A 13,434-nucleotide genomic window follows, 5' to 3' on the forward strand; every position below is an offset into this window, starting at 1 on the left:
ATGCCAGGCACTACTGTAGATCTGTAGGTCCTGGATATATAGTGGTAAACAAGACAGATGTGGTCATTGATCTCTTGGTGCTTACATCATGAAGATCCAACAAACTCCAGAATCCCATTAGAACTTTTCATTAACCACCTCTTCTTCAATACAGTATATTCTGAATGATGACCCTGCATGACCACAATGTTCTGAAGCTCCCTGCGAATCACCAAAGAAAGACGACATAACGGCCACTATAGTTTTGATGATGTGCATATTTTGTTGCATTCTGATACTTTTTTGAAAATAGATAATGCATGTCTGGACACATCTATATTTTTCATAAATATATGTATATATTTTGGCCGTGCCATGTGGCTTGTGGGACCTTTGCTCCCCGACCAGGGGTTGAACCCAGGCCCTCTGCAGTGAAAGTGCCAAGTCCTAACCACTGGACCGCCAGGGAATTCCCGCATAAATATTTAATTAAACTGAATGGCCCATTCCTAGACTACAAGGAAAAAGAGATACCTTCACTCTACGTGAATTACTTGTATGGTTTTGTTGGTTTTCACTTGTATGTTTTCTTTGTATGTGTCCTTTGGTCTCTCATTAATCGTATGTCTTTTCTGACCCTCTGGATTGTGAGCTTCCTCAGGGGAGGAACTTCCTAAGCCTATGCACATCCCACTGATGACATTGCATGACCAACTGCCGGCCCCAGGAAGGAGGGCCAGGTCAGGTTGGAGGGAGGGAAAGCCTTGCCTGCTACCTAGTGATATGTCTGAGCCCCCTCTCGGGGCCCTGCTCTGGGGGCTGTTTTCTGATGTTCAAAGGAAAACTGTCAGGGGAATGAGGTCCTAACATGCCCCTCACCTGTGGTTCTCTTAGCTTCTCTGAAATGACCAGATGGGGAGAAAACTCTCCAAATTTCCTCCCAGCACTAGTGGTCTCTGCTTCCAGGAGTCCTGGGCCGACACCTGGGAAAAGTTGGGGAGTTGGTCCTCTTTTTGACTTGAAGGAATTCACCTGCTAGGAAGACAAGAAGAGGCCAGGAGTCCCAGGGCTTCACTGTAGGTTCACACACACACACACACACACACACACACACACACACACACACACAGGCCCTGCCCTATCTGTACCCTCAAAGGAGAAACCATTTCTTGTGAGGGAGAAGACTCTAGGGGTGGAGCAGACACAGGAGAGAGGGAAAGCAGTTTATACCATAGAGGGAAAACAGGACAGAGAAAGGAAAAACTCACATAGGGGAAAGGACACTAGTGGTAGGGAAAGAAATTTTATTTTCAAGCTTTTAAGAGAATAATACAAACAACAGAGAGTTTTAAAAAACCCTAAAAACTAGTTTAAAAAAGTACTTGACAGTGTCCCTTTCATACCCACGGATGATGCGACCATTGTGCAATGACAACAAGAAACTCTGCAGGTGACCACCCCGTGGCCTTCCCTGGCAGGGTCCCAGAACCAGCAGGCGGGCTCAAGGGACAGTGCTCCCTGCCAGGGACCCTGGGCCCGCCTTGCTGCATGGGAGGGACCAGGGAGAAGGTAGCACTGAGGGATTAGCCAAACCGCCCTCAGGGGAGGGTCCCGAGCAGCAAGGAATACTTAGATTGGTCTCCACTCCACTCCTTGGGGCACATCCGGCCAACTTCCTCCCATTCGCTGCAGCAGCTCTCCTGGGAGACCGTGGGCAGGAGGTGCCCTGCCATGGGGGGCCCTGGGTCTCAGCAGGTGCCAAACCAGGAGGGGCTGTGGCCCTGAGCATGTCCTGGCCATGGGTGGTATTGGGTGATTGGGAAAATCACTCCTGGATTGACATCTTTGAAGGCTGAAGACACGGCAGCAGGACTGTGCTCGAGATACCCATGGGAAATCTGTACTATTGTTGTGTGTGTGTGTGTGTGTGTGTGTGTGTGTGTGTTTCCTGTAAACATCTTTGAGCCAAATCACCATAAAATAAAGTAACAAGGGCACAGAAAGACACCCTACTCCAAACCTACGCCCTCTTTGAGCCCATCTGAAATTGGGAGTTCCCAGTTTGGAAGGTTTGGAAGGGGAAGAAACCCTCCTCCTTCTGGCGGCTCAGGCCAGCATCTCCCTCCCTGCCCCTGAGGCCTGAGTCAGGAATCCTGCCCACCCAGGTGAGCCCAGGGGCCGCAAATGCTAGGAATCTCGTCCCTGCCAGCTCCCACCCATCCCTCTCCCTCCCCCCAACTGCCCCTGGAACACAGCCCAGGGAGAAACCAAAGCAAACTCAAGGGTAAAACAAGGAGGGCTACAAGTGCTTTTTCTTCCCACACGTGCACACGTGGGCACCACCGCCACCAGACACGCAGCTTTGCCCTCCCCAGCCGCCACTTCTCCCCGGTGTTTTGCACAGGGGGGCACCTCTGGATGCCTTTGCTGTTGTGTTTTGTTAGGCTCAGTATGTATTGCACTTCGTTGCTGAGTTTGTATTGGTTTTCCTCGTGCTTGTTGGAGAATGGTATTGCCTGGCTGGAGATCACGAAACCGCTCACAGCACCAGCCTCCCTCCAACTCCAGTCCTGCCCCCAGGCCCCTCAAGGCCCCCCACCCCCGCCTGCCCTCTGGTCCCTGGGGTGCCTCCATGCCTCCCCACACCTGCTCCCCAGATGGCGTCCTGTCAGGGGCGGCCCCCCCCCGGCCCCTCCTCTCCTCGCTCCTGTGCGTGCGTGTGTGGTCACGGCTCCCTCCCAGGTCTCTCCTCTCACACCGTTGTGACCCTCATGACCAGCTCTCGGCTGCCGCCCTGGGGGCTCCGCTGTTCATGAGGTCTTAAGTGACTCAAGATGTGCAGGATGGTGTAAGCACAGTGGTGATCGGACAGAGGGCCTGAGGGGTGGCCGGCCGCCCGGGCAGGGCCTTCCTCAGGGGCAGGGGTGCCCGCAGCCTCCTCTTCGGAGGGGGGCGCGTTGGCCTGGGTGGACGAGGAGGTCCGGGGGTTGGTCCTGCCTCCTGCCTTTTGATCCTCCAGGTCTTTCGTCTTGTCATAGTTCAGCACTTTCCACTGCTGGTTGACAGCCTGCCACCGTTTAAAGATGCGGTACACGGAGGGTCCCTCATGAATGATGAGGCCTGGGCAGCAGGGAGAAGAGAACAACAAAGGCGAGTAAGAGATAGCAGCTCGCTGCCGGGAGAAACCGGTCTCCCTCTGTTTATAAGTGAGTATAGGCATTGGGTAAGACAGATTTATGTTGGTTTGATTTGCTCTTTTCAAACCTACCTTTCCGCTCTGGGCCACATGGCACCCATCCTTACATTTCTAGGCTCAACGAGTCTTTGGAAGTATGTGGAAGGCCACCACACCGAGGGCATGAAATAGTCAGGCACCTACATGCAGTGCTTTTGCCTGCCTCTGCTCTACCCCTCCTACTCCTTGACCTGACAAAATCCAAATTCATTGTCCATTAAGACGTAATACAAATATCTTTTTCTCCCTCTGCCATGTATCTGTGGCACCTGGCACTTAGCAGATGTTGACTGAATCCTGTGCCTTCAAAGGTACCATAAAAGAAACCCTATGGTCATTCCATACCTGCTAAATGTCCGAAATTCCACTGATTACCTCTCGGCTATTTAACAACAAGCCCAGTGCTACTAATATACACACATTGCTGGTGGAGAGAACTTTGGCATGGCTCTATTGGCCAGGGGCAGTGTAGAGTCAGAAACGAGCTATGTCAGACAACCAGGAAACTAAATATTAATTGTGTGCCTACTATGTGCTAAGCACTAGGGATAGCGAGTGAGCAGGACAGGCAGGGTCCTGCCCTCAGAGAGCTGGCATTCTAGTGGAGAGACACACAACAGACACGGAAACAAACCAATAAGACTATTTCAGGCACGGACATATGCTATGAGGAAGGTAAAATAGGGGGAAATAGCCCCTGCCTGCAGACACTGAGAGTCCTGTTTGATGGAGACGGTAGTAAGCGCTTGTGAGGGAGGTGATATCTGAGTTGAGACTTAATTTCTTTTTTTTTCTTTTTCTTTTTTTTTCCGGCCGGGCCACGCAGCTTGTGGGATCTTAGTTCCCCGACCAGGAATTGAACCTGGGCCACAGCCGTGAAAGCGCCGAGCCCTAAACACCGGACCACCAGGGAACTCCCTTGAGTTGAGACTTAAATGATGGGAAGGAGGAATCCATGCAAAGTCTGGAGAGAGAGCACGTTAGTGGTAAGAACTGAGGCACAAAGGCCAGGAAGTGGGAATGCAAGGCACCCGGCTCAGAAAGGAGGTCAGTGTGGCCAGGGTGCAGGGAATGAGTGAATGAGTGGGGCTGTGCAGGGAGATGGGGGTCAGAGGCCAGTCTATGGTAAGGCCTTATAGGCCATGGCAAGGGATTTATATTCTATCTTGAGTATAAGGGGAAGCCATTGAAGGGCTGTAATAGGAGGACGATGTGGTCTGATATACCCTTCAGAAAGGCCATCCTGGCTCCTGTGAAACAATAGACTGAAGAGGGACAAGAGTAGATGCCGAAGACCGAGAAGGTGATGTAGTGATGCAACTCGGCAATGATGGCCGCTTAGACTAAGGTGTAGCGGCGGAGGAAGTGAGAGGCCACTGGAGTCAGGATGTATGTTGGGGGCAGAGCTGACAGACTTGTTGGCAGGTGAGGTGAGTCAAGAGAAAACTCTGGACAACTCTGAAGCTTCTGGCCTCAGCAGTTAGATGAGTATTGGTGTCATTGACTGAGGTGTGGTGGGCATGAGGGTCAGGGGTGTGGATCTGTGTGGTGGTGGCAGCCACTGTATTAGTTTCCAATTGTTGCTGTAACAGATCGTCACACATTCAGTGGCTTGAAACTACACAGATGTATTCTCCTGCAGTTCTGAAGATCAGAAGTCTAAAAATGAGTGTCACTGGGCTAAAGTGAAAGTGTCATCAGGGCTGTTATTTTTCTGGTGGCTTTGAGGGGAGAATCTATTTCCTTGCCTTTTTTCAGCTTTTAGAAGTTGCCTGAGTTCCTTGACACTTCCTTGCATCACTCTGCCCTGTTCTTCTGATGTCACATCTCCTACTCCTCTCCTGTCATTGAGTCTCCCTCTGCCTTTCTCTTATGAGAACACTTTGATTACATTGGGTCCACCTAAATCCACGAACTCTACCTGTTACAAGATTCTTAGATTAGTCACATCTGAAAAGTCCCCTTTGTCATATAAGGTAACATTAACAGGGATTAGGACCTGGGTGTCTTGGGGGACCATTATTCAGCCTACTACATTCATTAATAGTTCTATTTTGGTTATGGTAAATTTAAAACACCTGATAGGAATCTCAATAGAAGGGCTAGGTAGGCAGTTGGACATATGAGTCTGAAGCTTAGGAAGAGGCCTTGCCTGGTGATGGAGGTCATCAGTGTAGAGGTGGAATCTGAAGCCTTAGGAATGACCCAGATCTCCTGGGAGAAGAGGTAGACGGACAGAAGAAGAGGGCCCATGACAGAGCCCTGAAGCTTCTGGTAATATGGAGGTTTGGTGGAGGCAGAGCCAGGAAAGGAGGTTCTGAAGGAGCAATAAATGGTGTAGAAGCAAGACAAACAAGTGTGGAGACCCAGAAGTCTAGAGAAGGACATGTTTCATGAAAGAGCGTGTGATAACCCCTTGAAATGCTGTTGAGAGGTCAGCGCAAGTGAAATGAGGATGAGGATGAAATTAGCTTGGTGGGCACAGAGGAGGTAGGAGGAAAGAGGCAATAGTGGGAAAATCAGGTAGTTCTCATCCAAGTGCATCTTTTTCTTCCATGAAGTCATCAGCTAAGGTGGGAAGGGATAAGGGAGGAAGTGTTGAAGATTTGTGGGGAGAAGAGAAGGTGGAAAATAATTATCTTGCGGAGTGAGAGAATTAATTTACAAGGGAGAGGTGGTAGAATTATCTGACAGTGTTGAGCACCTATTTGAGATTTGTGGCCACAATTTAAAGTGGGTCTAGTCATTGGTTGGGTGGTTTTAATTAGCATAGACTGTCTTTCCAGGTAAGTATGGCAGGAGAGAGAGTGGGACATGAGAATTATGGATGTTTGCAAAGTGGGTGTTTATCACGTTGGCCCATGGAGTCTAGACCGGGAAGGAGGGAAGTAAGAACACAAAGGGATAAGGAATCATGAAAATGGAAAAGTGGAAAGCGATAGGGTCAATGCCAAGAGGTTTCTATGAATTTGGAGAATTGCTAGAGTCGGTGAACTACAAGGATAGGGGGTGATGATCAGAGAGTGGGGTGTTTAAATCCAGATTTTGAAGGGATGTGGTTCTTGGTGGTGATGAGCACTAGGGAGTGACCACTTGAATGGGGCTGAGGTGGGCTGGAGGGAAGGTTCTTCGGAATAATGAGGAAGGCAGGGAGTTGGATAGATTATCTGCATCAGCCATCCTCAGTTCTGTCAGAACAAATGCCCCCTTTTTATAACAAATTATAACAAATATATTTTAATATCCCCTTTTCTGTTCTGAAATGGAACTTACAAAATAATCCAAGCTACTATGGTTTCTTTTTTTTAACTAATATAATGCCCTAACAGATTATGTAAAGAAAAACAAAGGGGAAGTCATTTTATAACACGATAATATAAATTTCAATATAAATGCTGGGGCACAACCACTTTAGAAAACAAACCAAAAACCTCATACATTTGCAAAAAGCCCCCTAGGGGATGGTAACACCTCTTCCAAGGACCACTGATCTACAGAGATGCTGAGACAGGTGTGGTGGGAGGGGGTGTGTGAGCCAGGTGCACAGGGGATGTGAGCAGTGAGTAGGCAGTCAGCAGCCAGCAGCATTCAGAAGGGAAAAGGGCTGGTGATGTATTATGACATTCACTTCAAAGGGGCTGGGGCTTCTGGAAGATAAAGGAAGAGAGGCAGTTTGGAGATGGTAATGGGGAGCAAGGAGGACACGGCCCCAGCTCCAGGCCCCCAGGGTACAGTGTACTGGAGACAAAGCAGCCACTACTTAAGACAGCCATGCAAGAAACAATGTCCTCAGGAGACAGCTTCATTTCAATTAAAGGATGATGAAAGGAACACTCGGAGGAGAGGTTGCCAATGGTGGACCATGAGGTCCAGAGGGCATGTGGAAGGGCTGGGAAGAAAGGGCCAGTAAAGGGATGAGAAAAATAAGAAAGGGATGATTGTCCATATGGTGAAGATGGTTTGAGAGGCTGGACTCACGGTGAGTGAGATGGCTGGGGATGAGGTACAGTGGGATTCTCTTGCAGCACTGTAAATCTAGGGGCAGCTGGTGTGTCCCCTGCGAGGAAGAGCTGATTCATAGGAGCAAACAGTGATGAGTCACTCCAGCCAACTCCACGTCAAGCAAAGAGACTGGATGGGAACATCTCAAAGCCTTTTCAACCTCCAACACGCTGTGATTCTAGGAGACAAGACAGCCACCCACTGCTACTCTTTCCTCCAGGACTCCAACAGCTCCTAAAATTGTACTTTGTACAACAGGTCGTCGAGGGTTCACTGAAGGAGAGACAGTCTCCCTGTAGCCCAGTTGTTCCTAATCCTTTGGATCATGTGTCCCTTTGAGGATCTGATGAAAGCTAAGGACCATATTCCTGGAAAAAAACCCAGACACATGAACTGTCTTTATGTTTTTAGTGGGTTCATAAATCTCCTTTGGACCACCTGTAGACCCCTTGATCTCCTGCCTGGTTCTGGACAAGGAGACTTCCTCTCTGCCCACTTTCTCACCCTCTCCCAATGTGCCAACTCTCATCGCTTCCTTCAACCTTTTGAATACATGCCTGTGCACCCTTGGTACTGCAGTGCTCACTTGTTCATTTATTTCACAAGCCTTGTTCGAACACTACTATGCTCTTTCCCCTAGATTGTATGCTCCTCAAGGCCAGGGGTCAGATATGGTTGAGGCTTGGGCAGCTAATATGGTATTGGGAGCTTAATGAAGCCCTGGTGATGATGGAGGACATAGGGGCCTTTTGGGGGGGGGGAATCAGGATTTTTTGAAGCCCCAAACTCACTCTTTCCAATAAGAGTCACTACACTTGATTCTTAATTAGCTTCTTAATCAGACAATTTTACGCTGATTGAAGAGGGTGGCTTAAATTTTTGGTCTGAATGCTACCTCCTCATTATCTGTCTAGTGTTCAGGAAATAATTAAACCATTTTAATGGATAGATGGCTGAAGGGAAGGAAGGTGCACCTGTTTTTGTAGATAATGCTTGTTTGCCAAAGTTGGAAAAGCACAAACTACCTCATTCGCATCCACTCCCGAGCCCTCTCTCTGCTTCTTGCTCTACAGATTACTTATCGATTCCTTGAGCAGCAGAATTTTTTTTAATGAGGGACGATGGGTGGGGCTCATTTGATAGGGACAGGTCAAGTGGGCAAAGTTGAAGAGATGGGAGAGAAAGAAGATGAATGGGAAAATGGATAGAGAGAAAGAGAGACTAAAGTTAGAATAGGAGGAAAGAAGGCTATTGGTGAATGGAGGCGGAGAAGTAGTAGAAAAACAAAATAGAAAATTAGAATGCATGGCAATAGCAGAAATTCAACACATTTTGATTGAGTCCCTTTCTGGGGTTTTCTATTTAATTTATCTAGTAACCACCTAACAAGGTGCCCAACCCTGGGCTGTATTCACTGATACAGTTTTAGAAGAACTGCTGCCTTCATCTTTCTCACGTCTCTCCATCTTTCAGGGGGCCTCTTCCTGTAGGCTCCATAGGATGTCGGAACCCTTCATTTGTCATCCCCGAGCCTCCAGCTGAAATGGCCCTTTGCTCGGCCCATGAGGATGGGAGGGAAGGCGGCCATCGTGAGTAGGTTGTCCTGCCTGCACAGCTGCCTTGCCCCTAACTCACCACAGCGCTGTCAGGAATTTCTCCCTGACGTGGCATCCCAATCCTCCGCTGCTGAATTTTGGCCTTTGGTTCTTGCTGTGTCCATAGCGGTGAGATACAATTTAATTCTGTTTAGTTAGCATTTCCTGAACCTACTGTGTGTTTCTATGAGCACATGTGATGGAACAAAAAACAGATTCCCATGATGTACGAAGTTAACAGGCCAAGGCTGACTGAGAAGTATGCAGAGAAGAGCTCTGGTCCCCTCAGTGACACCAAATCCTGCTTCCCACCCTCACTTCTTCTTCTACTAGTATCCTAGTTTAAGTGACATAAAGGTTGCAGACAACTAACTCTACAACAGTGCTTCTCAAACCGGAGAGTTTATGAAAACACAGATTCCTGGGCACCACCCCCAGACAATCTGATTCAGTAGGTCTGGGATGAGGACTAAGAATTTGCATTTCTAAGAAGCTCTCAGGTGATGCTGATGTATGGACCACACTTGAGCAGCACTGCCTAGAACATGGTCCTTATCCGGACCTACTGCCTCACGGAAGGCTCCGAATTTTGATCAAAGAGCTATAGGTAATTTAAAAAAATACTCTATTTCCAGATGTGACAGACATGAAAAGCTCAGGCAGCTGAAGAAACGGATACTTCCTCTCCTAGACCCAAAGACTTTTGGGTCCCACAATTTAGGGTCAACTCACTGATGAACATGTATTGAACATTCAGAGTACCTGCCATTTACTAGCCTTGTGGCTTGAGGTAAGTTAATTCCTCTTTCTGAGCCTCAGTTTCCTCATCAGAAAGTGGGGGCTGCTATCCCCTTGCTTATAGGGTAGTTATGAGATTAAATGAGGTAATGAATCCTGCATGCTGATGCTTACACTGTGCTGGGCACACATTTACACTCAATGCCACATGATATTGATTGTTTGGGGGAAATTACAGGACAGAAAAAGCCCACTCATATCTCCTCCTCCTCCTCCTTTATTGCCAGCCCCGTTCCCAGCGAGAAGCACCTGTCCTTCTGTCTCCTAAGTGTCCTTCCCAATCCTCAGTCATTGCTTATAGATGAATAACATGCTAGACCTGAAAGGAGCTCTGGAAACCAGCTGATTCTACACATGTCCCAAATATCCTTGCATTGGTGTAATTGAGAGGTCCATTCCTGGAAGTGTGTTTCTGAAGCTCTGCCCTAAGATACTGTAGATTTTTTTTCCTGTGGGTTTTTTATGAGGCTTAGAGCTCTCACTATCTGGACAGATACTAACAGAACTGCATTTCTCAGCCACGCTGGGTGGTGATGGTGAAGGTCATGGTGATGGTGATGATGGTGTTGGTGATGAGAGTCAATATTTATTGAATGCTTACTATGTCCTATCACTAAAAGGGCTTTGCAAATATGGTCAACTTATCACACAAACCCAATAAAGGAGGTGATATTATCTCCACCTTACAGAACAGGAAACTGAGCTCAGAGAGCCCTCTGCACTCAGGTGGAGCTAGGTGACTGGCACTGAATGTGAGCATGAGTAAAGCCAAGATTTAAGAAATGGGTACTGAGGGGAAAAGTGTATGTGTGCGTGTGTGTGGTGTGTGCTTGCACGCGCGCGTGCACCTTATCCATGCTCGCTTGTATTTTCTATTAGATGGAGATAAAAGATTCAAAAGCCTAAGGAACTGTGGAGCCACAAGATGCAACGGTCTTCGGTCCCTGAATCACTGTGTGGAGGAGAACCTCCCACTGACAGGAACTTCTGCTGGGTTAAAACACTGAATTTGGGGGCTTACTTTTTTTCTATCTACCAGAGTTACCCTAACTAAAATACCTTCAGTGCTAGATTAGGGGCCACAGAGAAAAACAGTTGTGGCTCAATGGCACATTTCACGTGGTCTCCAAAATATAATAGCTGGCTTGAGCATCCACTTTATTTACCAGATTGTGGCTATTTCTAGCCACAAACCCACCATCAATGGACAGACTTGCCACCTCTGAATCTGTCCCAAAATGTGCTGCAGGCACTGAAGGCAGTTCCTAAGAGCTGTTCCTAAAATATTTGAGCCCTGTCAGCATAACTGGAATAACTGAACTGCCTCCCAAGGGGTCTCCTTGGAGGGGGACAGCGCTTGCTTGGCGTGTCTACTTCTAAATCGGTCATCTTCATCCTCCAAGCATCCGGCAGCTCAGGCGTGGAGAAGGGAGACCATGCACAGGAAGCGGGGGTAGGGGGATGGAGGGGAGGTGCTTAAGGAAGGGGGTGGGGGGATATGAGTTAACAGTTAATCCAGAAAGTTGGATAAGCCACATGCAGGTAACAGAACATGGACTGAGCATCGTCTGGCCCATTTTTGTGGCTGATGCTTACGGGTTGTTTGGCCTGGCCCAGCAGTGTTGGCAATCCCCGCAGTCACAATTGCCAGCCTCCGAGAGTCATGACCTCTCACAACGGAAGTAATTCAAAAATCCTGGAATGTCAGACCTGAAAGGACCTTGTAGGTTATCAGGTTCAACCCTCTCAGTTTATAGGTAAGTCAGCTGAGTTGTAGAGAGAGGCAGTAACTTGCCCCAGGTCACAGAGGTAGCTGGTAGCTTATCTGCTCATCAGATCTAGGTCTCCTGCTTCCTAGTCTCTTCTGCTGCAGCAGGCTGCCTCCTCCATATTTTCAGTTTCCTAATCAGGGAATTAAGAGGTTTGACAGGTGAGGTCATTTCTACCCAGAAGGAGGGAGGGAGGGAAGGAATCCTTGCGGCATATATGTGTTTTCTGTTCATGTGAATTAAAATTAAGTTTGAAAAGCAATGGTTTCACAGCCCTGCTGCCCCCACCCCCTGCCCACTTGCTGTAAACTGGGATTTGAATCCCTTTATCTCAGAGGGCAGGTACCAGGTACCTCTAAATCATAGGAAAGTTACTCAGTATACTGCACACAGAGGAAGTTTTAACAAAACCTTTTCTATAATTTCATCAATTACCCTAGCCCACTGTTTTAAAGATTTGGAGCAGTTTCAGAATCTTGCTCGCTCTCCTTACCCTGACCCCATTTCACTCACAAGTGAAAAACAAACATGATGAGGATGAGGTCCTCATTTTTGCAGAGTTGACTTCTTGGTGGCCAATCTCTTGGGTCTGTGGAGTGAAAAAAAAATGTTTTTGGTGCCAGAGACCTTAATTAATTTGCTCTTGTTAAATCCTAATCACTTGACCCACTGGAGCAGAGAATGTCCCATTTGTTTCCTGGGTAGCTCTTTCAACTTCTCTGCCGGGGAAGACAGCGTCATTAGAGATGACGGAAGAGAAGGCAGGTGGAAAGAGGATGTTCGATGTAATCAGATCTGCTCATTGAGGGGACACGGGTGAGGGAGCCACAACCTTCCGGAAGAGGCATTGCTCCAAATAATAGCAGATTCTCAATTATGGGAGGACTCTGGGTCAGGCTCTCCAGGCTGTGGCTGGATTCAGGTTTTAACTGTTTGGGCATACCTTTATTGAGTGTCTACCTTGAGGGAAATCTACCCTGACCAAATACCTCCTACCCTGGTCACTGATACGTATAAGTGCCTGCTCCTTTACATATGCCATCTTATTCAATCCTCTCAACAAACCTCTGAAGACAGTATTATTCGCCCATTTCACAGATGGGAAAACAAAAGCAGAGAGAGGTTATGCAAATCACTTAAGGTCAAAAGGTTAGTAAGAAACTGAGCAATATGCAGTCCCAGACCATTATGTGGCACCATTCCTGCCACTTCGGAGACCCAGCACTCTGGGTTTTGTGGCTCAGTCCCTCCTGCTGTTTTCTCATCTTCTGTCTCCTTCCATCCCTTAAGTGTTTAATGCTCCCCAGGTCTCTGTCCTTAGTCATCTACTCTCTGAACATTCCTCCTAAGTTATCTATTCAAAATCCACAGCTTCAAACACCTCGAATTGTTGCCTTCCAAATCTGTCTCAACTGCCTACTTTCCTTACCTGTTCCCCTTCCCATCAGTTACCAGCCATAGTCAGAAATGGTTCAATGCCCTCTACATCTTCCTCTATGTCACAGGAGGGGACCACCTGTGCACTAAAAGAAAGCCTTTCCCTCTTTCTACCCCAGCAAAGAGACACTTTCCTGGCCCTGCATTCTCCTCTTTGCAGATAATGTCTTCCATGTGTCTTGCATCTCTTCTACTGCAAACTCTTGACTTAGCAACTGCCTCTTGCCTCTCTGCCTGGATTTTAGGTTTAGGATGGTCTTTTTTTTTTTTTTTGCTGCCTTTGCTGAAGAGATATACTCTGGTTCCCATTTGTTTCATCCATTGCCCACCCCATTCTCATGCTCAGCAATGGCGCATGGTCCCCACTCAAGCCAGAGCCCCGGGGCTCCCACTTGCCTGAAGGAGTTCAGGCAGTCCTATCAAGTCCACATCCTATGTGCTTCTCAAGGTCATCCCATACACTTCTTCCCCATTGCCACTGTTTTGCATCTCTTTCCTTCTTGCTCAGACTATTACAAGCATGTTTCCAGCTGGCCTCTCCCAATGTCTAGTCTGTCCAGCTCTGATCCATCCTCCCCACAGCTACCAGAGCTGTCTCTTTAAAACACACATCTGATCA

General features: G+C 47.9%; 1 protein-coding gene across 6 annotated transcripts in view; it reads right to left on the reverse strand.

Moving 5' to 3' along the window:
* Nucleotides 1–2,637: 2,637 nt before the first annotated feature.
* The window catches only part of MARCHF4 (membrane associated ring-CH-type finger 4), a 109,736-nt gene continuing 98,939 nt past the window's right edge, over nt 2,638–13,434 (reverse strand). For 2 of the 6 annotated variants that reach the window (XM_082467438.1, XM_082467437.1), the window contains one exon: nt 2,638–3,099. In XM_082467438.1, the coding sequence (XP_082323564.1) occupies nt 2,732–3,099 (368 nt within the window). In that variant the 3' untranslated portion in view covers nt 2,638–2,731. The other 4 variants (XR_014265303.1, XM_082467440.1, XM_082467439.1 and 1 more) reach the window with 4 other exon arrangements.

The sequence above is a fragment of the Balaenoptera physalus genome (genome assembly GCF_965194825.1).
Source record: "Balaenoptera physalus genome assembly, chromosome: 6".
In the NCBI taxonomy this organism is placed as follows: Eukaryota; Metazoa; Chordata; class Mammalia; order Artiodactyla; family Balaenopteridae; genus Balaenoptera; species Balaenoptera physalus.